The sequence below is a fragment of the Armigeres subalbatus genome, chromosome 2 (genome assembly GCF_024139115.2).
Source record: "Armigeres subalbatus isolate Guangzhou_Male chromosome 2, GZ_Asu_2, whole genome shotgun sequence".
Classification (NCBI taxonomy): domain Eukaryota; kingdom Metazoa; phylum Arthropoda; class Insecta; order Diptera; family Culicidae; genus Armigeres; species Armigeres subalbatus.
This window is the reverse complement of record NC_085140.1, coordinates 370,664,042-370,687,375: the sequence shown is the minus strand read 5'-3', so window position 1 is coordinate 370,687,375 and position 23,334 is coordinate 370,664,042. Positions and strand designations below refer to the sequence as shown.

At 37.7% G+C, this 23,334-nt stretch overlaps 3 protein-coding genes across 3 annotated transcripts; 2 read left to right on the top strand and 1 right to left on the bottom strand.

Annotated features, from left to right (window-relative positions):
* Positions 1-9,822: 9,822 nt before the first annotated feature.
* LOC134210111 (immunoglobulin-binding protein 1) lies at positions 9,823-11,949 on the top strand (the record flags this gene model as incomplete). Its single annotated transcript, XM_062686131.1, has 4 exons — positions 9,823-10,017; positions 10,110-10,318; positions 10,969-11,584; positions 11,646-11,949. Coding segments are annotated over 4 exons (1,131 nt in total), but the record flags the coding sequence as incomplete, so codon positions are not given.
* LOC134213066 (phosphatidylinositol glycan anchor biosynthesis class U protein) lies at positions 11,929-13,673 on the bottom strand. The gene is made up of 4 exons (XM_062691599.1): positions 13,363-13,673; positions 12,671-13,304; positions 12,313-12,584; positions 11,929-12,247 (listed from the first exon to the last, which is right to left on the bottom strand). Exons 1-4 carry the CDS (start codon positions 13,487-13,489, stop codon positions 11,994-11,996), a joined length of 1,287 nt encoding a protein of 428 aa, XP_062547583.1. The 5' UTR covers positions 13,490-13,673; the 3' UTR covers positions 11,929-11,993.
* Positions 13,674-20,318: 6,645 nt separating this feature from the next.
* On the top strand, positions 20,319-20,996 carry LOC134210110 (uncharacterized). Its single transcript, XM_062686130.1, has one exon. The coding sequence runs from the start codon at positions 20,319-20,321 to the stop codon at positions 20,994-20,996; it is 678 nt and encodes a 225-aa protein (XP_062542114.1).
* Positions 20,997-23,334: the final 2,338 nt, after the last annotated feature.

Sequence of the window (23,334 nt, the reverse complement as noted above, 5' to 3'; positions counted from 1 at the left end):
ATCTTGTTCATGCAGTCATGGGCAGAGCTCATCAGGCTCTAGAAAATCAATCTTGCATCAAAACCAGGAATAATCCTTCAAAATTCACAGTTCATCTCAGTTTACACTTTTTAACTAAACACAACTCAAAAGCTGATTTTGTTCATGCAGTCATGAGCAAAGCTTACCAGGCTCTAAAAAGTCAATCTTGCATCAAAACCAGAAACAATCCATCAATACACTCTGTTCATAACTTATAAAGCGGAGATCAAATTTGCTTTTCTAGGATATACCTGAATCAAACGACCTCACCGGATCGCACCAATCCACTCGGAGATTGGACTTTCTTCCATGTGATCCACCGGACCAAATGTCTTCTCAGCGACGCACCAATCCACTCGGAGGTTGGACTTTTTCATGTGATCCACCCGGATCCAACGTCCTCTCAGAGACGCACCAAACCTCTCAGGGATTGGATTTTTCATATCATCTACTCAAACGCTATAAATACAACAAGTATTTCCAACAAGGAAAATATCAAAAATACTCAAAAAACATCTCAATTTACACTTTCTAACTCAACACAACTCAAAAGCTGATCTTGTTCATGCAGTCATGAGCAGAGCTTACCAGGCTCTAGAAAGTCAATCTTGCATCAAAACCAGAAGTTTCTATCCTTCAATATTCTCAATTCATCTCAATTTACACTTTCTAACTCAACACAACTCAGAAGCTGATCTTGTTCATGCAGTCAATCTTGCATCAAAACCAGAAAGAATCCTTCAATTTTCTCAGTTCATCTCAGTTTACACTTTCTAACTCTACACAACTCAAAAGCTGATCTTGTTCATGCAGTCATGAGCAGAGCTTACCAGGCTCTAGAAAGTCAATCTTGCATCAAAACCAGGAACGATCCTTCAATATTCTCAGTTCATCTCAGTTTACACTTTCTAACTCAACACAACTCAAAAGCTGATCTTGTTCATGCAGTCAATCTTGCATCAAAACCAGAAAGAATCCTTCAATTTTCTCAGTTCATCTCAGTTTACACTTTTTAACTAAACACAACTCAAAAGCTGATCTTGTTCATGCAGTCATGAGCAAAGCTTACCACAATCCATAAATATTCTCAGTTTACACTTTCTAACTAAACACAACTCAAAAGCTGATCTTGTTCATGCAGTCAATCTTGCATCAAAACCAGAAAGAATCCTTCAATTTTCTCAGTTCATCTCAGTTTACACTTTTTAACTAAACACAACTCAAAAGCTGATCTTGTTCATGCAGTCATGAGCAAAGCTTACCAGGCTCTAGAAAGTCAATCTTGCATCAAAACCAGAAACAATCCATAAATATTCTCAGTTTACACTTTCTAACTAAACACAACTCAAAAGCTGATCTTGTTCATGCAGTCAATCTTGCATCAAAACCAGAAAGAATCCTTCAATTTTCTCAGTTCATCTCAGTTTACACTTTCTAACTAAACACAACTCAAAAGCTGATCTTATTCATGCAGTTATGCGCAAAGCTTTCCAGGCTCTAGAAAGTCAATCTTGCATCAAAACCAGAAAGAATCCATAAATATTCTCAGTTTACACTTTCTAACTCAACACAACTCAAAAGCTGATCTTGTTCATGCAGTCAATCTTGCATCAAAACCAGAAAGAATCCTTCAATTTTCTCAGTTCATCTCAGTTTACACTTTTTAACTAAACACAACTCAAAAGCTGATCTTGTTCATGCAGTCAATCTTGCATCAAAACCAGAAAGAATCCTTCAATTTTCTCAGTTCATCTCAGTTTACACTTTCTAACTCAACACAACTCAAAAGCTGATCTTGTTCATGCAGTCATGAGCAGAGCTTACCAGGCTCTAGAAAGTCAATCTTGCATCAAAACCAGAAAGAATCCTTCAATTTTCTCAGTTCATAACTTATAAAGCGGAGATCAAATTTGCTTTTCTAGGATGTACCAGGATCAAACGACCTCACCGAATCGCACCAATCCACTCGGAGATTGGACTTTCTTACATGTGATCCACCCGGACCAAACGTCTTCTCAGCGACGCACCAATCCACTCAGAGATTGGACTTTTTTTCATGTGATCCACCCGGATCAAACGTCTTCTCAGAGACGCACCAACCCACTCGGATATTGGATTTTTCATATCATCTACTCAAACGCTATAAATACAACAAGTCAAGACAAAATTTTCAAAACGACTTATCTGCTTTGGTAAGCAAAGATCCAAACGTCGATTTGACGAATATGATAGCACCCCCAAGCAAACCAACACCACCAACAGTTAGCAGAGACCTTCAGCTACCTATTGATGGTGTTGGTTTGCGTGGGAGTGCTATCAGATTCGTCAAATCGACGTTTGAATCTGTGTTTACAAAAGCAGATAAGTCGTTTTGAAAATTTTGTCTTAAGTATTTCCAACCAGGAAAATATCAAAAATATTCAAAAAACATCTCAATTTACACTTTCTAACTCTACACAACTCAAAAGCTGATCTTGTTCATGCAGTCATGAGCAGAGCTTACCAGGCTCTAGAAAGTCAATCTTGCATCAAAACCAGGAACGATCCTTCAATATTCTCAGTTCATCTCAGTTTACACTTTCTAACTAAACACAACTCAAAAGCTGATCTTGTTCATGCAGTCATGAGCAAAGCTTACCAGGCTCTAGAAAGTCAATCTTGCATCAAAACCAGAAACAATCCATAAATATTCTCAGTTTTTACTTTCTAGCTCAACACAACTCAAAAAGCTGATCTTGTTCATGCAGTCAATCTTGCATCAAAACCAGAAAGAATCCTTCAATTTTCTCAGTTCATCTCGGTTTACACTTTTAACTAAACACAACTCAAAAGCTGATCTTGTTCATGCAGTCATTAGCAAAGCTTACCAGGCTCTAGAAAGTCAATCTTGCATAAAACCAGGAACAATCCTTCAATATTCTCAGTTCATCTCAGTTTACACTTTCTAACTCAATTCATAACGCAATAGCTGATCTTGTTTATGCAGTCATGCGCAAAGCTTACCACACAAAAAAAAATCGTTGGTAAAATTAAAAGAATCGTTGGTAAAATTAAGAAAATGAGTAAGTGATTTTCAGTAGAAAGCATACGATTGTTAATTTTACCAATGCAAAAACGTTAATTTGCCAGAACCCAACTGTTATTTAAAATAAAAGTTTTCCTCTCAAATTTAAATGCGTTTTATCTATTTATTTCAACAAGTTATGCTCTCAAATCAACAAGATGGGAAAATTCATTTTAAGCCTAAATTTTGTGAATAAAATTGTAAAATAATCAAATGAAATTATTTTGTACAAGGTTATGTGTGTGAAATTCTATCTTTTATTTTCATTTTCCTAATTTAGATTTATTTACATGGGACTTCGTCTATTACTTTCATGCCACTCCTTTAACGACCGATACCCCTCCGAAAGCATCGTTGACATCGTTCCGTTGATATGTTACTTCATGTGGATTATCGATCTACTATTCCACCAGGACTACGATCTTTCCCACGACCATAGCCAAGTTCGCTGTCATCTTCGCCGATTCCATAGAAACCGTATTCGTCGAAGAAAACATCATCTTTATGGGGATCGTATTTGTGATGCTGAGTTGCGTTCAATTATGCCGTTCTGTGTCGTATTAGCCATCTTCAGTTCCACGGGGAAGCAATCTGGGATGTCGGGAATATAAACGGCAGCATGGCGCAGTGCAGTACTGAAAATTACATAACACGTTTTATTAAATTACTTGCCTTTTAAACAAATTATCTATGTAAATACCTGATCAAGTGAAAAGAAAACGTTTCATGCCGCTAGCAATTGCTTCATTTTTTCTTCAACTGCAATTGAACTGACATGGTCGTGGGCTGCCAGTTACATTGTTTCTGCCTGTCAGTGCGGCCAGAAAAGTGAAATTTCGAAGCTTGTTTGACTATTTTTAAAATTTTGATTTAAGAGTTTCACTGTCAGAATCAAAATTCAATATTAAAAGAAAAACTTTCAAATCTTTCAATTTAACATTTGAGTGGAAAGCTTTAGCTTTTAAAAATACCAAATTTCCCTTACTTTTAAAATGAAATTATAAAAATGTAAGAATCCCAACTTTTTTTTTATCTGTGGGGCTCTAGAAAGTCAATCTTATATCAAAACCAGAAAGAATACATAAATACACTCTGTTCATAACTTATAAAGCGGAGATTAAATTTGCTTCTTCTAGTATATACCCAGATCAAACGACCTCACCGGATCGCAACAATCCACTCGGAGATTGGACTTTCTCACATTTCACATCATCTTCTCAGCGACGCACCAATCCACTCAAAGATTGGACTTTTTTTTTCATGTGATCCACCCGGATCAAACGTCTTCTCAGAGACGCACCAACCCACTCGGAGATTGGATTTTTTTTTCATATCATCTACTCAAACGCTATAAATACAACAAGTATTTCCAACCAGGAAAATATCAAAAATACTCAAAAAACATCTAAATTTACACTTTCTAACTCAACACAACTCAAAAGCTGATCTTGTTCATGCAGTCAATCTAGCATCAAAACCAGAAAGAATCCTTCAATTTTCTCAGTTCATCTCAGTTTACACTTTCTAACTAAACACAACTCAAAAGCTGATCTTGTTCATGCAGTCATGAGCAGAGCTTACCAGGCTCTAGAAAGTCAATCTTGTATCAAAACCAGAAACAATCCTTCAATTTTCTCAGTTCATCTAAGTTTACACTTTCTAACCCTACAAAATTTAAAAGCTGATCTTGTTCATGCAGTCATGAGCAAAGCATCAAAATGCATCAAAACCAGAAACAATCCATAAATATTCTCAGTTTACACTTTCTAACTCAACACAACTCAAAAGCTGATCTTGTTCATGCAGTCATGAGCAGAGCTTACCCGGCTCTAGAAAGTCAATCTTGCATCAAAACCAGAAACAATCCTTAAATTTTCTCAGTTCATCTCAGTTTACACTTTCTAACTACACAATTCAAAAGCTGATCTTGTTCATGCAGTCATGAGCAAAGCTTACCAGGCTCTAGAAAGTCAATCTTGCATCAAAACCAGAAAGAATCCTTCAATTTTCTCAGTTCATCTCAGTTTACACTTTCTAATTCAACACAACTCAAAAGCTGATCTTATTCATGCAGTTATGCGCAAAGCTTACCAGGCTCTAAAAAGTCAATCTTGCATCAAAACCAGAAACAATCCATCAATACACTCTGTTCATAACTTATAAAGCGGAGATCAAATTTGCTTTTCTAGGATATACCAGGATCAAACGACCTCACCGGATCGCACCAATCCACTCGGAGATTGGACTTTCTTACATGTAATCCACCCGGACCAAACGTCTTCTTAGCGACGCACCAATCCACTCAGAGATTGGACTTTTTTTCATGTGATCCACCCGGATCAAACGTCTTCTCAGAGACGCACCAACCCACTCGGAGATTGGATTTTTTTCATATCATCTACTCAAAAGCTATAAATACAACAAGTCAAGACAAAATTTTTCAAAATGACTTATCTGCTTTTGTAAACAAAGATTTCAAACGTCTATTCGACGAATCTGATAGCACTTCCACGCAAACCAACACCACCAACATGAAGGCCAAGACCTTTACTACCTATTGATGGTGTTGGTTTGCGGGGAAGTGCTATCATATTCGTCAAATCGACGTTTGTATCTTTGTTTACAAAAGCAGATAAGTCGTTTTGAAAATTTTGTCTTGAAGTATTTCCAACCAGGAAAATATCAAAATACTCAAAAACATCTCAATTTACACTTCCTAACTCAACACAACTCAAAAGCTGATCTTGTTCATGCAGTCATGAGCAGAGCTTACCAGGCTCTAGAAAGTCAATCTTGCATCAAAACCAGGAACAATCCTTCAATATTCTCAGTTCATCTCAGTTTACACTTTCTAACTAAACACAACTCAAAAGCTGATCTTGTTCATGCGCAGTCATGAGCAAAGCTTACCAGGCTCTAGAAAGTCAATCTTGCATCAAAACCAGAAACAATCCATAAATATTCTCAGTTTTTACTTTCTAGCTCAACACAACTCAAAAGCTGATCTTGTTCATGCAGTCAATCTTGCATCAAAACCAGAAAGAATCCTTCAATTTTCTCAGTTCATCTCGGTTTACACTTTTAACTAAACACAACTCAAAAGCGGATTTTGTTCATGCAGTCATGAGCAAAGCTTACCAGGCTCTAGAAAGTCAATCTTGCATCAAAACCAGGAACAATCCTTCAATATTCTCAGTTCATCTCAGTTTACACTTTCTAACTCAATTCATAACGCAATAGCTGATCTTGTTTATGCAGTCATGCGCAAAGCTTACCACACACAAAAAAAAATCGTTGGTAAAATTAAAAGAATCGTTGGTAAAATTAAGAAAATGAGTTAGTGATTTTCAGTAGAAAGTATAGGATTGTTAAATTTACCAATGCAAAAAACGTTAATTTGCCAGAACCCAACTGTTATTTAAAATAAAAGTTTTCCTCTCAAATTTAAATGCGTTTTATCTATTTATTTCAACAAGTTATGCTCTCAAATCAACAAGATGGGAAAATTCATTTTAAGCCTAAATTTTGTGAATAAAATTGTAAAATAATCAAATGAAATTATTTTGTACAAGGTTATGTGTGTGAAATTCTATATTTTATTTTCATTTTCCTAATTTAGATTTATTTACATGGGACTTCGTCTATTACTTTCATGCCACTCATTTAACGACCGATACCCCTCCGAAAGCATCGTTGACATCGTTCCGTTGCTGTTACTTCATGTGGATTATCGATCTACTTTTCCACTAGGACTACGATCTTTCCCTCGACCATAGCCAAGTTTGCTGCCACCTTCGCCGATTCCATAGAAACCGTATTCGTCGATGAAAACATCATCTTTATGGGGATCGTATTTGTGATGCTGAGTTGCGTTCGATTATGCTGTTCTGTGTCTTATTGGGCATCTTCACTTCCACCGGGAAGCCATTTGGGATGTCGGGAATATAAACTGAGGCATGACGGAGTGCAGTACTGAAAATTACATAACACGTTTTATTAAATTACTTGCCTTTTAAACAAATTGTCTAAGTAAATACCTGATCAAGTGAAAAGAAAACGCTTCTTGCCGCTAGCACTTGCTTCATTTTTTCTTCAACTGCAACTGAACTGACATGGTCGTGGGCTGCCAGTTACATTGTTTCTGCCTGTCAGTGCGGCCAGAAAAGTGAAATTTCGAAGCTTGTTCGACTATTTTTAAAATTTTGATTTAAGAGTTTCACTGTCAGAATCAGAATTCAATATTGAAAGAAAAACTTTCAAATCTATCAATTTAACATTTGAGTGGAAAGTTTTAGCTCTTAAAAATACCAAATTTCCCTTACTTTAAAATGAAATTAGAAAAATGTTAGAATCCCAACTTTTTTTTCTCTGTGCAGAGATTGGACTTTTTCCATGTGATCCACCCGGATCAAACGTCTTCTCAGAGACGCACCAACCCACTCGGAGATTGGATTTTTCCATATCATCTACTCAAAACGTTATAAATACAACAAGCGTTTCCAACCAGGAAAATACTCAAAAGAACATCTCAATTTACACTTTCTGACTTTACTGAATTCTGTTCTTGTTCATGAAGTCATGAAGAACAGTCTAACCATCTGGTTAGAATAAAAGGTATTGATATAATAACAATTCCCTTGTATATTTTTGACAAAATGCTCTAGAATTCCAAACTTGATCAACAATTTCTATCTTTTTCATTAAACATCCCATTATCGAGTAAATAGATGACAACTCTATTTACTCTAGCGCCGCCAAGTGGGTAATTCTGAACCGAACTAATATTTAATATGACGTATTCGACTTTCCGAACAACTTTGCAACAGATGTCATAAAAATCTTACAAAATCTCATAAATTTTTAACCCAAATGTTGTACATTAAAATATCAACACGGTATTACCAAGAAGGAAATAACAACAACGGTCTCAAACAGCCCTTTGTTTTCACATTCAATAATATTCGTAACCAACCCTGTACCGCGCGTCTGCTTATACAACTTTCAACTCGCTGTTAGCCCAAAGCATAACAACATAACAACAAATGAAACTCTCAGTTTTTTTTTCTCTATGCCCTTTTTTCATTCATCACAATCCGGCAAAAGGAAATGACAATACTTACGTAAATGATGTGGCAGAAGAAAATTCTGACGAAGTGTTCCGGAGCATCACTCAATAGCAAATGAAATCAAAATGGCAACAAAGCACAGGCACTTTTTCACTTCACCAAAAACAAACACTTAGGGAGCGTAAAATTAATACCGACTATGCCATTGTCGGGATTTCTTTCAAATTTTAACACAGATATCAGCACTAGGGAATTGGATTGAAACATTCACTTCTATTGGTTACTTTCTTTTTTTTTTCTTTTACATATCACACATCCATCCGCAACTACGTTCGTCACAAAACTGAATGCGTTGCTTCCAACGCTGAATGAAGAGCACAAGAGGATAATTTTCTCCACTCTCCTCTCAATTATCTTTTGCTCTCCCGACGGGTTTCTACAACTCGTTTAGCTTTTTCCACTGACACCCTAATAATTTATCAAATATATTTGAAATGTGCAACCATATAAAATGTTTTAATGTTATATTCTATTAGTGTCATGAATGAATTTACTATGTTTTTTATGCTATTCTATTTCCTACACCTATATCGGTAAAAAGTGTTTATTTTTACTCTTTAAAGAGTATTGTAGGGTTTACAGTGTAGTCTCTGATTTGACGTTTCTGGAGGTCAACTGCACCCACCGCTCCGAAAATTCTGACCAATGTTGCATATAAGAAGGTGCTGATTCAATGAATTCAAGCCTTCTTATATACCACATTGATCAAAATGCTCGAATGGTGGGTACAGTTGACCTCCAGAAACGTCAAATCAGAGACTAACCCGCAGACAAGCTGGCGTCCATTACCGCTCGCGGAAAACTGGATACATTTCATATATAGATAGTGGAATATATAGATGAGCAAAGATAAATCCTCTGTCTCCAAACGAACTGTCAAACGTGTCTCCAAACGAGCATCACGATTTCAATAGAAACGTTAAGGGCTGTGACGTCATATGCGCGTGTGCACGGCTCATCGACTCAGCCATGCTTTCGCTCATCTATAGATTCTACTAAATACTATCTATAATTTCATACAAAGCTAAGTTTAAATATAAAAAATCACTAAGGCTAAAATCACTGGTCCGATTCATGAATCAAAATCGAATTAAACTTAAAAGTGACAGTTCAAAAATTTACAAATAACCCTGCTTGCAGAGCAAGATTACTTTTGACTTTTGACAGATATTAAATCATTTTTGATAGATGTTTTGTTGGTCTTGCTGGGTAGCATCAGCCATTCTTATGAGCGAGGGATTTCATAATTTCCTTATTGCCACTTTTTAAGACTTTGGTCTGATTCGCGAATTAAAATCAAATTCAACTTCAAAGTGACAGTTCAGAAATTATTAAATCCCCCGCTCATAAGAATGGCTGGTGCTACCCAGCAAGAACAACAGAACATCTAACAAAAATGATTCAACATCTGTCAAAAGTAAGCTTGCTCTGCGGGCAGGGTTATTTGGAAATTACTGAACTGTCATTTTTAGTTTAAGTTTTTGATTTTAATTCGCGAATCGGACCAAAGCCTAAGTTTAATTCGATTTTAATTCAACGAATCGGTGGAATGGTTCACAGCCTAAATTTTTTTATTTTTACCGATTCGATGAATGACCGATTCATCAAAAAATAATCTGGCCACTCTGGCAAGGCGGGCAAATTGTTAGCGGCGTAAAAGTCATTGTTTTATTTGTAAACAAAAAGATGGCCGAGACTCAGGAAATTCCGATCGATCGCAAATTGTCCGAGATATTCCAGGAGGCGTACGCCCTGATGGGCACCCTGGACACCTGCTACGATCCAACTAACAGCCCCGAGGTTCAGGTAGGTTAAAAGTTTTGAATTGGGACCTGTTTAATTTGAGTTTTATTTTCCTAATAATTGAATCGGGAATGTTCACCTCTGAATGGTTGCAGGCCAAGATCAAAAAGTGCATCGCTTTGTTCGAGGATTCTACCCGTCTGGTGAGCTTGTGTGGCCTGTTCAGCAGGAACGAAACGCACGATGAAGTGGCCACGGACAACTTGCGCTATTTTTTGCTGCCGTTCTTTCTGGCACAGTTGACGCTGAAGTTGTGCAATGCCGAGCGGAAGGAGATTGTTGAGGTGGCGGAGATTTATTACAAGTATGTTTCTGTCGTTAGTGTGAAACACCCAGAAATCGCCCTCCCCCCAGTTTTCGCCCACCTATTTTAAAACCTTCATTTCTCGAAAACTAGTTGTTGGAAACAGTTACAGGTTTTTTTCATAATTGACTGATGCTTGTATGGAAGAACGTTGACAGCAGAACGTTGTCCTGCCCCGAAATTTTTTCGAGACATGTGGTCAGTTAGCGGATTCATCTTGCATGACAATTCCTATTGAACTTGTTCTGTCATTTCATTTAATGTTCCTATTTAGCAACGCCAGATTGAAATTTAGAAACGAATCCTTTTTGGAAGCTGTTCTCTAAAGGACATCTTCACAACTGTGCTGTTTCATCATTTCTTCTAATACTTTAGGACTGACATTCTCACTCACTAGGCATAATGCATCCATTTTATTTTATTGTCTTTACTAGTGTTGTACAAATAGCATACATGATCGAGATGTCACAATTAGAATCATTTTAAAAGAGAACATAGATCTTAGTTGAAACATGTTATTTATGTTAGACAAGTTTGCAAGAATGTCATCGTTGTCTGGTACATACTTGACTTCAATCGATTTTATTTAAATTTCGTTAAAAGAAAAGCTTATTCAACTACATGCTACAAGCCCATAATGTGTTTTCCAGCGATTTTTTGAGACGCTGTGAAGACTACAAGCTGTGCGATAAACCAAACGCAGTGTTGGTGGAAGACCACAGCGGTCACGAGGGAGATAAGTTCCAGGAGTTGACGAGAATGGCACAGGAGCGGAATGCAAAGCTGAGAAAGTACCAAGAGAAGAAGGAGCTGGATGATCAAATCAAAAAGTTAAAGATAGCAATGGAAAAGGAACATGTGGACGATGAGATCAAGAGAGATTTTTACCTAAAATTGTTAAGTTCCTGCATCATTGAGGCACATGAGGAGCTGGTCAGTATTAGCCAAGAGAAACAGATCCTGGATCACCTTGCTGTGATGCGGAGGGCCAGCGGGGGAGAGGAGTCGAAGATGCACCCGCCGAAGGGCCCAGCACCGAGACCACTGAAACCGATCATCATTACGAAGGATGCGCTACAGAAGGCCGTCTACGGATTGGGTTATCCAAGTTTGCCGACGATGACAGTGGCAGAGTTTTACGAGCAGCGTGTTGCTGAAGGAATTTTCCCCGATGCCGAGCGGATGAAGGAAATTAACAAAAACAGTCTGATGAATCGCGTCTATCAGGACAATGCAGCGGAGCAGGATAAGGAAGATGAAGAAAAGGTACCATGGTTATTAGTTATCTTGCGGAGCGATGAATCATTTGAATTACAATTATTTCAAGGAAAAACTGGTTGAGGAGGACGATGAAGAATATCTAGCCAGGCAGCGTGCAAAGGATGAGTTCAAGGACGACCATCGCCGGGGCTACGGTAATCGCCACAATCGCAGCTAAATTATTTATTTTGATGGGTTTATACTTTATCAAAGATGAAATTATCATCATCATCAATGCAAGCACGAACTGATTGGTAAATTCATGCGTGACTTTTAACTGCGTGTTAGTAAAAATCGTGAAACAAAACTGAGTAGGGCTTTGAAGATACTGAAATAATATTAAATAAAGATTAAGCGCTCAGAAAAAAGAATGTTTATTCAGTCCCAATTACAATTAGAATTCATTCCACTCTTTTCACTCTAGCGCGATTCTCGCTTCCTTCCCGTCTATCATGATGTTCATTCCATGCTTGAGACAAAACTCACGTTTAATGTAGGCAAAGAATAAGTCGGTGATGAGGAAAATCTGCGCTGTGCAGAAGACTAGAGTCATCCCGAAGTAGAAATTAGCATTTGCCGAGTTGGAGTAAATCCACAGGTGCCAAACGGTGGGTCCTAGAATGCTCGTCACCAGCATCGTTGCTCCCACGATGAAATTATGGCCCATGACTGAAAATTGAAAAAGAAACCGATATACATATACGTATGCAATGATATTCGAATTGATGTATTACACTTTGAAATCGATTTCCACAAAGGGAGCAGCGCTAGATACAAGCTGATGTCTCCTACGCAAGGATAGGGTCGGAAAACGACCCCCAAAGCCAGCAGCATGGTCAGTAACATGAGTGGTTCCTTATGCAACTTGAACGTCAAGGGAAATAAGTACAGCAGAGTGGCGTTGATTTGGAATGTATATAGAAATAGTGTCCGAAAGTGGTCGAACATTTCGGTGAAAAAGTACCAAAACAGACCAATGTTCGGCTGCAAATCACGGCAGTTTAATCTGTAAAATAAAAATGATTTTTTTTTGATAAATTTGAGGGAATACTGTTTAACATGTCATTGATATAGAATAAAAAGTGAATTTACATGAATCCATAAGTGGCGTCTAGGAAGCCCCAGTCTCCAATAATAACGTATGCGGCATAATTCACTCCCAAGAATGTCATCAGAAACATTCCGCATGTGAAGAATATGCTGCTTGTCTTCTGTTTATCGTCTTGGGCGATGTATAATGCTGCCGGAATTATGAGTACGCACGGATAGATGTTTATCTGCGTTTCTAGAGCTAGGGGCACGCAAGCCACAAGTCGCGACCGGCGTGCCATTCCCAACAGAAAAAGCGCCAACAGGAAATTGCTGAGCACTGTGGTAGTTTGTCCCACGCAGTTCAATATCGAGTAAGGATTGAACATGTATGCCAGAGCCACATAATACGGAATTGACCGCACGTCATCCGGTGAAATCTGCAACTCCTTCGTTCCTTTGGCAAATCCAGCGATCCGCGCTCTTTGAAGGTCATAAAGCTTTCGAAGGAAAATTCCGGCAGTGCTTTTTAGCATAACAATCGTTCCCACCTCCAAGAGGATGAACAAAGCACTGACGAAAGCGGATAGTTTCTCCCTCACAAACCACACAGAAACAAGAACGAACGGATTTTGGTGGTACAGATCTCCGTCGTACGGATTAATTCCTTTGGCGTACAAGAACGCGCCTTCAATTGCTGAAAATATTGTTAAGATGAAATAACGTTTCATTAAAAAAAATTGAATTGAATTTACCTCGCTTCCACGAATTAAGCGGAGTGGCCACTTCAACTCGATTCTGAATCGTGCCACTGTAGTGCGAGTTCATAAGCAAATACCGCAGGGCGGCGCCCAGAATAACAGTCGTCATCCATTTCATCATCGATATAGCTGCAACTTGTCTTATTCAGTCTTTGGTTTGTTACGTTTTCAATGCTTATGTTTTTGGTCTCTTATAATAAGCTTTTTAAAGCGAAACTACATAACTTTTAATTTATGTTTGCTAAATAATACAAAATCAATGTAAAAATGGTTTTGTTTTGAAAATATCTGACAAGAACAAGATGTCATGAATTTGGTACGCAGCCAAAACACGCTGAACTTGAAGTTTCCAAAATAAAATATTAACGCTAACCTGAATCTACCCAGAATTAGGTCAAAGTCAGGGGGTAAATAGAGGTAATAGGCCTTTTCATATGACACTGCCCTGAGACGAGACCTGCAAAGACGCTGCTTCTTTTCTCTTGTTTTGACACTTGTTCTTCTTTTCATCACAGTTGACCATCGAGTTTCAACTGTTTACTTGACTGTTTCACCTAAGCCCCAGGTGGACCCTTCCCGAATAAAAAATACAGTAGAATTACAATACAATTTATTGTAACACTACTATTAATAACATTAAATTGGCAATACACACTTATTCTCGAATCTCGTGTTCGGTATTTTTTTTTACGGTTTTGCTCCGTAAACCAGAAAAATTACCGAGAAAATCAGCAGTTCCATTGGATATGACTGATTTTCTGTAATTGTTTACAGTCTACAGTAATTTTTAGTACTGGGTTTCGGTAATGCTTGTTATTTACTGACATTTCATCAGGAGTCAGTAAAAAGAAGTACTGAATTTCCGACATATACAATTTTTTACTGAGTTTTCATCAAAAAAGAATGACAATTTCGATCAAAACATTTTTAGCGCGTTTCGAAGTTCATCACGATGGCATCATGTTTCACAGTTTATCAACGCTACTGGAACGAAAGAATTTAGCCAATTTGGGATTATTCATCTGCTCTTCATTGTTTGGCAAGAAAGTCAGAAAGTTATATACCAGTGGAATCTGCTATAGGATAGCGCACCGGAATATTGCTGCGAAGAGCTTTTTTGGGAGGAGTTTTTTTTTGTTATTCTGGGACTCCTGTTTGGGGCCCAGAACTTAAAACTAATTTAACATAACCTCAATTGCTCAGTGAAAAAAATTATAAATACCAGGGAAAACTTTTCAAACATCTTTTCATTGCGCTGCGTTTCTAAATTCGCTATCAAATTAATGCTCTATAGATTTTTTCAAGTTTCGAAACATTTTTCTTTTTTAATTTTGGATCATAATTTAGAAATATTTTTTACTGAAAAATTCAGCAAACGAAAAGTAAACAAAAAGTTTACCGAATAACTCAGTAATAACATGTACTGACTTTATCGGTACTTTTTGACAATTCCGGACCAATTTTGTATTACCGAGTTTTCAGTAATTGAACTAATTACCGACTTAAGTCAGCTGTTCAAAAACTCAGTAAAATTTTACCGAGTTCGGTTATCAAAAGTTACTGTGTAGATTATATTGTAAATGAAACCATAGAAATACATTAGAATGCATTGTTATGAACCATTTACTCAAACGTAAATGAAGTTTACGCAATAGAATGTACGGGTTGTTAAGTATCGTAACTATACAAAATCTGAGATTTTTCCATACATTTTTTTCGTCACACAATAGAGTGTATGGTTAATATATTGTTGAAATATCCGAACAAAACTGTTCAAAATACAATGGATTGTATTGTATTTGTATAGTAAAACAATACGATTTTAAATTTCTCAGTTGTGACAGCTTTACACTGACAAAAATCCAATCATATCCATTATGTGTGGCACACATAAATTTTGACTATAGCATTTCCCACATAACGGCTATGTGAATTCGCATAGCATATACAGTGATCGTTCGCTAATTGGGGCATGACCTCACCCCAACTAGCGAATGTCGTTCGCTAATTCGGCCTTTTGACAAGCGTCAATGTTGTTTACAATGCAAAAATTGAACAAAGGAAAATTTTACGCGCCAGAAAATATCGATCCCGCCAAACACGGAAACAAAACGTCAACGCGTTTTTGACATCACATTCTGACGTTTAGCTGCTTAACCCAATTACTTCGCCCCAATTAGCGAACCCCCAACTAAAAAGCGCCCCAACTAGAAAACCCCCAATTAGCGAACGTTCACTGTATGTGGAAAGACACATAACCGTTATTAACTAATAAACTTTATGTGGATTCTCATATAGCGGGTGGTTATTAACGCACACATAAAATTTATTTGGAAATTTCTTTAGATTTTTGCCAATAAAAATGTGTGGATTTTTATTAGTGTACTGTTTCACAATGCAATTTAAAGGGAAAAAATGCATATTTGGCGCTATGAGGCAAATATTGTTATATAGTTTATATCCAATGTAAAGAAACGTTTAAAAAATTATCAATGTATGAAACTTATGTACGAAAACGTTCCAAAAACAATTGCAAGTATAGTTACATTAGAGAAATATGTTGATGTATTGTATCCTCAGTGTTGATACAATCTGTGCAACCATCAAGAAACAATGTATCCTATTGTATACCGTACATTTTATGGTAATTCAATTGTTTACACTATTGAACCAATAGTACATTTTTATCCGGGTTCTGAGCACAATAAAAGTGTATCCAATTCACGAAATATGTTAATTCATTTTCATAAGGATTTTTATACCGGGAACAAAACACAGGTTTATTACTGATTATTAACAAGCTAAACGGAAGGTTTGGAATACTCGTTAAAGTAAAAAAGTCATGGTAAAGCAAAAATGATGTGGAATATTTTATTTGGGATACCAATACTTTCACTCAAAAAGCTGCTGGTTGCACCTGACAGTTCGTGACAGCAGTTGACTGGCAGCAGCTGAAGTTACATTTTTTCCTCTTTGCAGGTCTCGTCTCAGACACTGCCGAGACTGCACTTGTTTACACGGAACCGCGAAACAACTCACTTGACGGTTCCTTTCACTCAAATCCGACCTTGCGTGGAAAAAGCCAAAAATCTAGAGTGCTTTGAAAATAGGTCGTATGTGCAAAAGAGAGTCTCTCTTTGGATCTATTCTCTTTCGATTATTACGAAACTATACAAAAGTTCACTTCGAATTTCTTGGCAGAAATCCAAAGACAATAGTTTTGTCTATCATGCTGAAGTGGAAATGTAGCAAAGCATGCAAAACTAGCCGAAATATTACCGAAAGAGAGCGTGATCAAAGAGAATCTCTCTTTTGCACATACGACCTATTCTCAAAGCAATCTAGAAATAAGTAAAATGCGAAAAAAAATCCGGTGAGTACTTTGCCTTCACGTAAAAAAAATTAATGTTGTTTATTATTAATATTTCTAATACTTTTTTGCCAAAGCAAGCGTTTAATGACATGTATAAGAAAAAACTTATACATCGCATTAGTCACATACATTCGGAAACTTATACTTTTCATTAACTTATGAATGTTATTAGCTTTTTGATATGGGATCACTCATTAGGTGGCATAATGAAGAGTATAAGCATTTTCGAATGGGTTTTTGCCATAACATATAAGGTTATTTTTTACGTGTTTACTCCCGTGTTGAATTTTCACCCACTATGAAGTTTCACCAACTCAAATTTATGTTATTTTCACTCACTCGAGACTATGGTGAAAACAACTCAAATTTGGCTTCTTCCACGGAACAGCACACGTTGGGTCGATGCAGCTCTCTTTGTTTATAATAACATTCATGAGAAGGAGTGAGAAAACTACCTAATATTGAGTTAAAAATTTGAACTTCGTACTCAAAGTTGAGTTCTTTAAACTTTTTTTTTAGGTTCTTTTTTTTTCTGTGTACAACCGCTGAACAGGCCTGCAAGTCCGAAGCTGTCACTTTCATAGAAGAACTATCAATTGACGATAAAATCAGCTGTTTTTAAACGTCTCGTGAAAAGGCCCATTGGTTTCAACACATCCATACACGGTTAGAAAAAAGTACTTAATATTAGGTACTTTTCACTCAAATCGGGGGTTCAGTGTGGGAACCCAAAATTAAGTATTTTTTCTTGAAATTAAATAAAATTCACTTAATATTAAGTAAAATATACTTAATTTTAAATAGAAACTAACCAAAAGTTAGGTAAATTTCACTCAACTTTTGTAAACATGAGATTACTCAACGTTGGGTTCCCACACTTTAATGCCCTTGTTGAGTGGTTTTGCTCTTCATTTTATGACAACAAAAGGAAGAGGGGGGAGATGCAAGAGAAAAAAGTACCTAAAATTAGGTACTTTTTTCTAACTGTGTAGAGGACGCTTGTCGCTGTCGTCACTGGTGAAACATCTTTTGCTGGCGAGGATAGGGCACTAAATGTCAACAAAGGAAAAATCAGAACGTTTTGACAGATAGGTACCCAACATGTTTGGGGATGATAACAAAGGGCACCGCAGCGACAATCGTCCTCTATAGTTTATTACCTCTATTGGGGGGTAATATGCGGTGCATCGCGCCTCCTCTGCATGAAGTATGAAGCAAATGTAAATATTGCGCTTTATAAGAGTATTGCGAGATTTTTTTTCTCACAGTCATCTTTTTCTCTCACTCAATACACTCAAAAAAGTTTGATTTTCCGTGTATAATATTTGTGTGTGAGTGCTCAATCTGAAAACAAATAGACGTCAAATCATGGCGGGAATCGATTTAGTGTACACGCTTACATGTGACTAACGAGTAATGGGTTATAATTAGGTAAATTTCAGTAACAAAAATCGATCAACCCGAAATGAGAGTGAGTGTGAGATAAAGAAGCGGGCAAATCACAATCTACACATAACTCTTCAAATTGGTGAAATCGGCAATAAACAATCCCACAATTTTTTCGTTAGTCAGCAGTAATGTAGGTTAACCAATATCCTACAAGATTCCAGTTCGAAAAATGTTACACTTGCCAAGCAGGGTGGCCTAGGTGGCCTGCCTTTCAGGCCACCCTACACTGCCAAAAATATCTATATAAGATATATGTGTCGCCGTTATAAATTTTTGCAATAGCTCCATCCTAATATAATCGATATAGAACCACACATAAATTAAATAATTGCTAATTCGAGACCACACATAAAGTTTATTTGAATATATATTTTATAAGTGGTTCTCGTGAAGAATGGTTATGTGTGCGCTGATATATATCATAAGTTAAATCTATGGATTTTTGCCAATAAATATGTGTGGATTTTTAGTAGTGTACACCTCGGGAATTTGGTCCGCGGATTTTATCCTCATGTATTTTTGCATATGCGATGTTTTCGAAATTTGGCAACGGAAAATAAAAATCCCGGCCCCCTTTAAAATACACGGGGACCAAATTCCGGCGGAAAATTTTCCTGAGGTGTAAGGCAGCCTTTCCCAAGCGGCGAGGCCCGGATAACACATCTTAGGTATAGGCTTGATTTGTTCGTGGATGACAGGCGTACTCCCCCCCTGGTCAAAGTGACCCTCATCTTAAGGTAGCCTCACACCTCGGGAATTTGATAAGCGGATTTTGCCCCATGCATTTTTACATATGCGATGTTTTCGGGATTTGGGCACGGAAAATCAAAATCCCGGCCCCATTTAAAATGCACGGGGACCAAAAACCGGCGGAAAATTTTCCCGAGGTGTAAGGTGGCCTTTACACACCCGTTTCAAATCACTCAGACACTGAGTGAAATTGTATTGTCTTTTTTTTTCGCACTGAAATCTTACTCATTTTTCGTAAAAAGTGGAGCTACTCAAATTTTGAATCCACACCCAAAAAAATCTGCACGTTGTTTCCACCTGAAAAAGTACGTAGATTTTTTCCACCTGAAATTCACGTAACTTTTACCTGACTTTTTGATAGAATTCTCATTCTACGTGAAAATCAGGTAAGTTCTACCTGAGTTTTGGATAGAATTCACCGGACACGTAAGTTTCACCTGAATTTTCTGAAGCATTTGCAGCTACGTGTGCACGTAAAATGTACCTGAAAATTCAGGTGGAAACAACGTTTAGATTATTTGGAGTGTAGCATTAAATACCCGAATAGAAAATACAATAGAATTACATTAAAATATCATAAAATTACAATACATTTTATTGATGAACATTCATTTCTATAGTTAATCTATTGTACCAATTAAATTGCCTTATTGTTGTTCTAATAAACGTACAATAAAATCTATTGACAAAAAAATTTTGACAATAGAATTACAATAAATTCTATTGTAATGGCAAAAATTTATTCGAGAAATAAACGATTTTTTTTATTGTTACGGTAACTAACAACCCCTATTTCCTATTGTAAAATTTCTATTTACAATAAGATTTATGGTGGAAAACAATATCCTTTATTGTTATTGATGAAGTAGCAACGGAAGTAGCATGCCATGATATTAATTAGTAGTTATTAATGGAGTATAATAAAATGATTCTTTCTCTAACGTTTAATCGAAGCAGACGTCTTTTACTGACTCTCATCAGGTTATGGGCCTGGAAGCATCAAGTCTGCATTGAAAGAAATTGACAGGCAAAAAGAATATGGAGAAAATTGGAGTACGAAAATTGAATGACACCAATTATTCTGACTGGAAGTTTGAAGTAGAACTTCTACTTGTCCGCGAGAAGCTATGGAAGTTTGTTGAACCTGGTATGCGACCTGTTGAGCGACCTACGACAGCGATGGCTCAAGGCAATGAAGCGGATATCGCCGAATGGGATGACGGAGACAAACGAGCAAGAGCCACGATCGGTTTACTAGTTGAGTCTACAGTACATCCTCATTAAGAAGACGAAGACCGCAAAGGAAGCTTGGGAATCAATCCGTGGCGCTCATGAGAAGCAGGGACGTACAAGCAAAACTACGATACTCAGAAAAATAATGCGAATGCAGTACGTCGAAGGTGAAGATATTGGGACCTATGTTAGCCAGATGGAAGATCATTTCGAGAAACTCGCGATCGCTGGTCAAGAGCTTGGTAAGGATCTGAAGGTGAACATTGTGCTCAGTAGTCTACCGGATTCGTTCGCTACTCTGATCACTGCTTTGGAGGGTCATCCAGATGCTGATTTAACGATGGAATTCGTGCGTGGTAAGCTAGTAGATGAAGCTACTCGACGAAGAAGCTCAAGTGGAGCAGAATCAGCATTGAAAACGGAGTTTAAGAGAAAACCAATATTATGCCATTTCTGTCAGAAACCTGGACACAAGCGCAAAGATTGTCGTCAGTGGATGGAACAGCAAAAAGCGGTGGAAGTAAATGAAAAATTTGTCCAGAAATCGAGAAATCTGCAAAAAGCAAAAGTAGCGGAGAAAGGTAGCAAAGAGTTTGCATTTTTATCTAGACCTGGAGATAGCAAATACAGAAAGCCACAATGGATAATTGATTCTGGTGCATCCTGCCACATGTGTAACGAAGAATCCAAGTTTCTAGATATTGATTCAAGTGTTGTCGTAGAAGTGACTTTAGCTGATGGAAAGCAAATCAAATCGAAAGGTATTGGGACATGCTTGATGGAATCGATGGATGAAAAGGAAACACAAACTCACTCAAGTTAAGCGAAACTTTGTTAATGCCGGACCTAGAAGTCAACTTGTTGTCAGCTCAGAAGCTCACAAGTGAAGGGGTAAGGTTATCTTTGAAACCGACGGATGTGTCATCGAGAAGGGGGGTTTGATTGCGGCAACAGCTACCACGAGAGGCGGTTTATATTACGTGAATAACATTCACACTGCGGCGAAGGCCATGAAGGTTTGTCATCAGTCTGACTGCCTGCATAGTTGGCATAGGAAGTTAGGACATCGAGACAACAAGGCCATACTGAAACTGGAAAAGTACGAACTTGCATCTGGTATCAGAATCCGTGATTGTAATTTAAGCAGAAGTACGTGCGAATGTTGTATTGAAGGAAAGATGACGAGATTGCCGTTTCCAGTGAAAGCAAAGCGTAAATCGAAGGCTATTTTGGACTTAATACACAGCGATGTATGTGGCCCAATGAATACTCAAACTCCTGGAGGATGCCGGTATTTCTTAACGCTGATAGATGATTTCAGTAGATACACGACGGTATATTTTTTGAAGCAGAAATCAGAGGTTATTGATTATTTCAAGCAATTCGTCCGCGCTGTGGAGAATCGTTTAGGAAGGAAACCGAAAATTCTGCGATCCGATCAAGGGGGAGAATTCAAGAGCTTTGAAATGGAATCGTTTTGCAAATCTGAAGGCATACAACAACAGTTTACGACTGCATACACTCCTCAACAGAACGGAGTCGCGGAACGGAAAAATCGATCGTTGGTAATAGTGATGATAGTAACTTTGGTATTTGTCTTTGGATGGTAATTGTTCGCTCTCCTCCTTCTGCTGAATAAAGCCAGGTTCCATCGGCACTTTCGAAGGTTTTGCATCATTTAAGCCGAAACGATTCGCTATTTTCTTTATATAGTTCTCCTGGCTCAACGAAAAACCTCTTGCAGTGCGCTCGATTTGTATCCCAAGAAAAAGTTTCACATCTCCAAGCACCGTCAGAGCGAATTGTTGTTCGAGGTATGATAGTAGCTCGTCGTATTCTTCTTGACTAGGGGTAATTAACAGCATATCGTCCACATACAATAGAATGTAACTGGTTTTTCCACCCTCCTGGCGCACATACAAACATGGGTCAGCAATTGATGGTTTGAATCCTATTCGACGAAAAATAGAATCAATCTTCCTATTCCACATTCTCGCAGATTGCTTGAGACCGTATATGCTTTTCTTGAGGCAGCAAACTTGTCCAGTGTTAGTTTCAAAACCTGGAGGCTCCTGCATGAAAATCGTCTCATCTAATTCACCATAGAGATACGCTGTCTTGACATCTACGTGCTTCACCAATAAGTTCTGTCTTCCAGCAACTGTTAATAGTAGCTCAGAGTAACTTGCTTTGCAACAGGTGCAAACACTTCATCATAATCACAGCCGTATTTCTGAGTATATCCTTGTGCCACTAAGCGCGCCTTATAACGTACAACTTCACCTAGATCATTTTCCTTTGTTTTGAAAATCCATTTGCACCCTACGACTCGTTTTCCAGCTGGCAAGTTCATCATACTCCAAGTCTTGTTACTTCTTAGAGAATTCATTTCATCCTCCATTGCAGCTCTCCACTCCCTCCAATGTGGACTGTTCTTAGCTTCCGCGATGGTACGTGGATCTTTTAAATGTGCTGCTAATGCCGCGTCACGGTATCGAGATGGCAGAATACCTTTGTTGCTTCTCAACGAACGCCTCAAACTGCTTTCCGGATTTTCTATTACATCCTCCTGCTCCTCCTGAATATCTCTCTGGACAGCAGTATCTTCTTCATCTGTTGTATCCTCCATTGTTATTGTATTGTTCCCACTGGAAAGATCGAAATACTCTTCTTCTAGATCTGATATGACGCTCTGAGATTCTTCTTCAGTATTATCCACATAATTATAATCATTTTGCTCAGGATTTGGTGATTCTTGAAACTGGTCTTCGACAATGACCTCATCTTCATCTGTACATATCGTTTCATCCGGAACAAATCTTACATCACGACTTACTACCAATTTATGAGACTTTGCATCAATTAAGCGGTATCCCTTTGTGATAGTTCGAGTATCCAACAAAAATCATCTTTACTGCTTTGGGCTGCAACTTCGTCCTTTTCTCTTTGTGAACAAGAACAGAAGCTGGACTTCCGAATATTTCCAAATGCGCCAAATCGGGTTTCCTGTTGTTCTAGAGTTCATATGGTGTTTGACTTATAACAGCTGTAGGAAGCAGATTTTGCAAATAGTTGGCCGTATTCACTGCTTCCGCAAAGAACGAGAGCGAACAATTACCATCCAAAGACAAATACCAAAGTTTGATTGGTGGTCTGCTGTA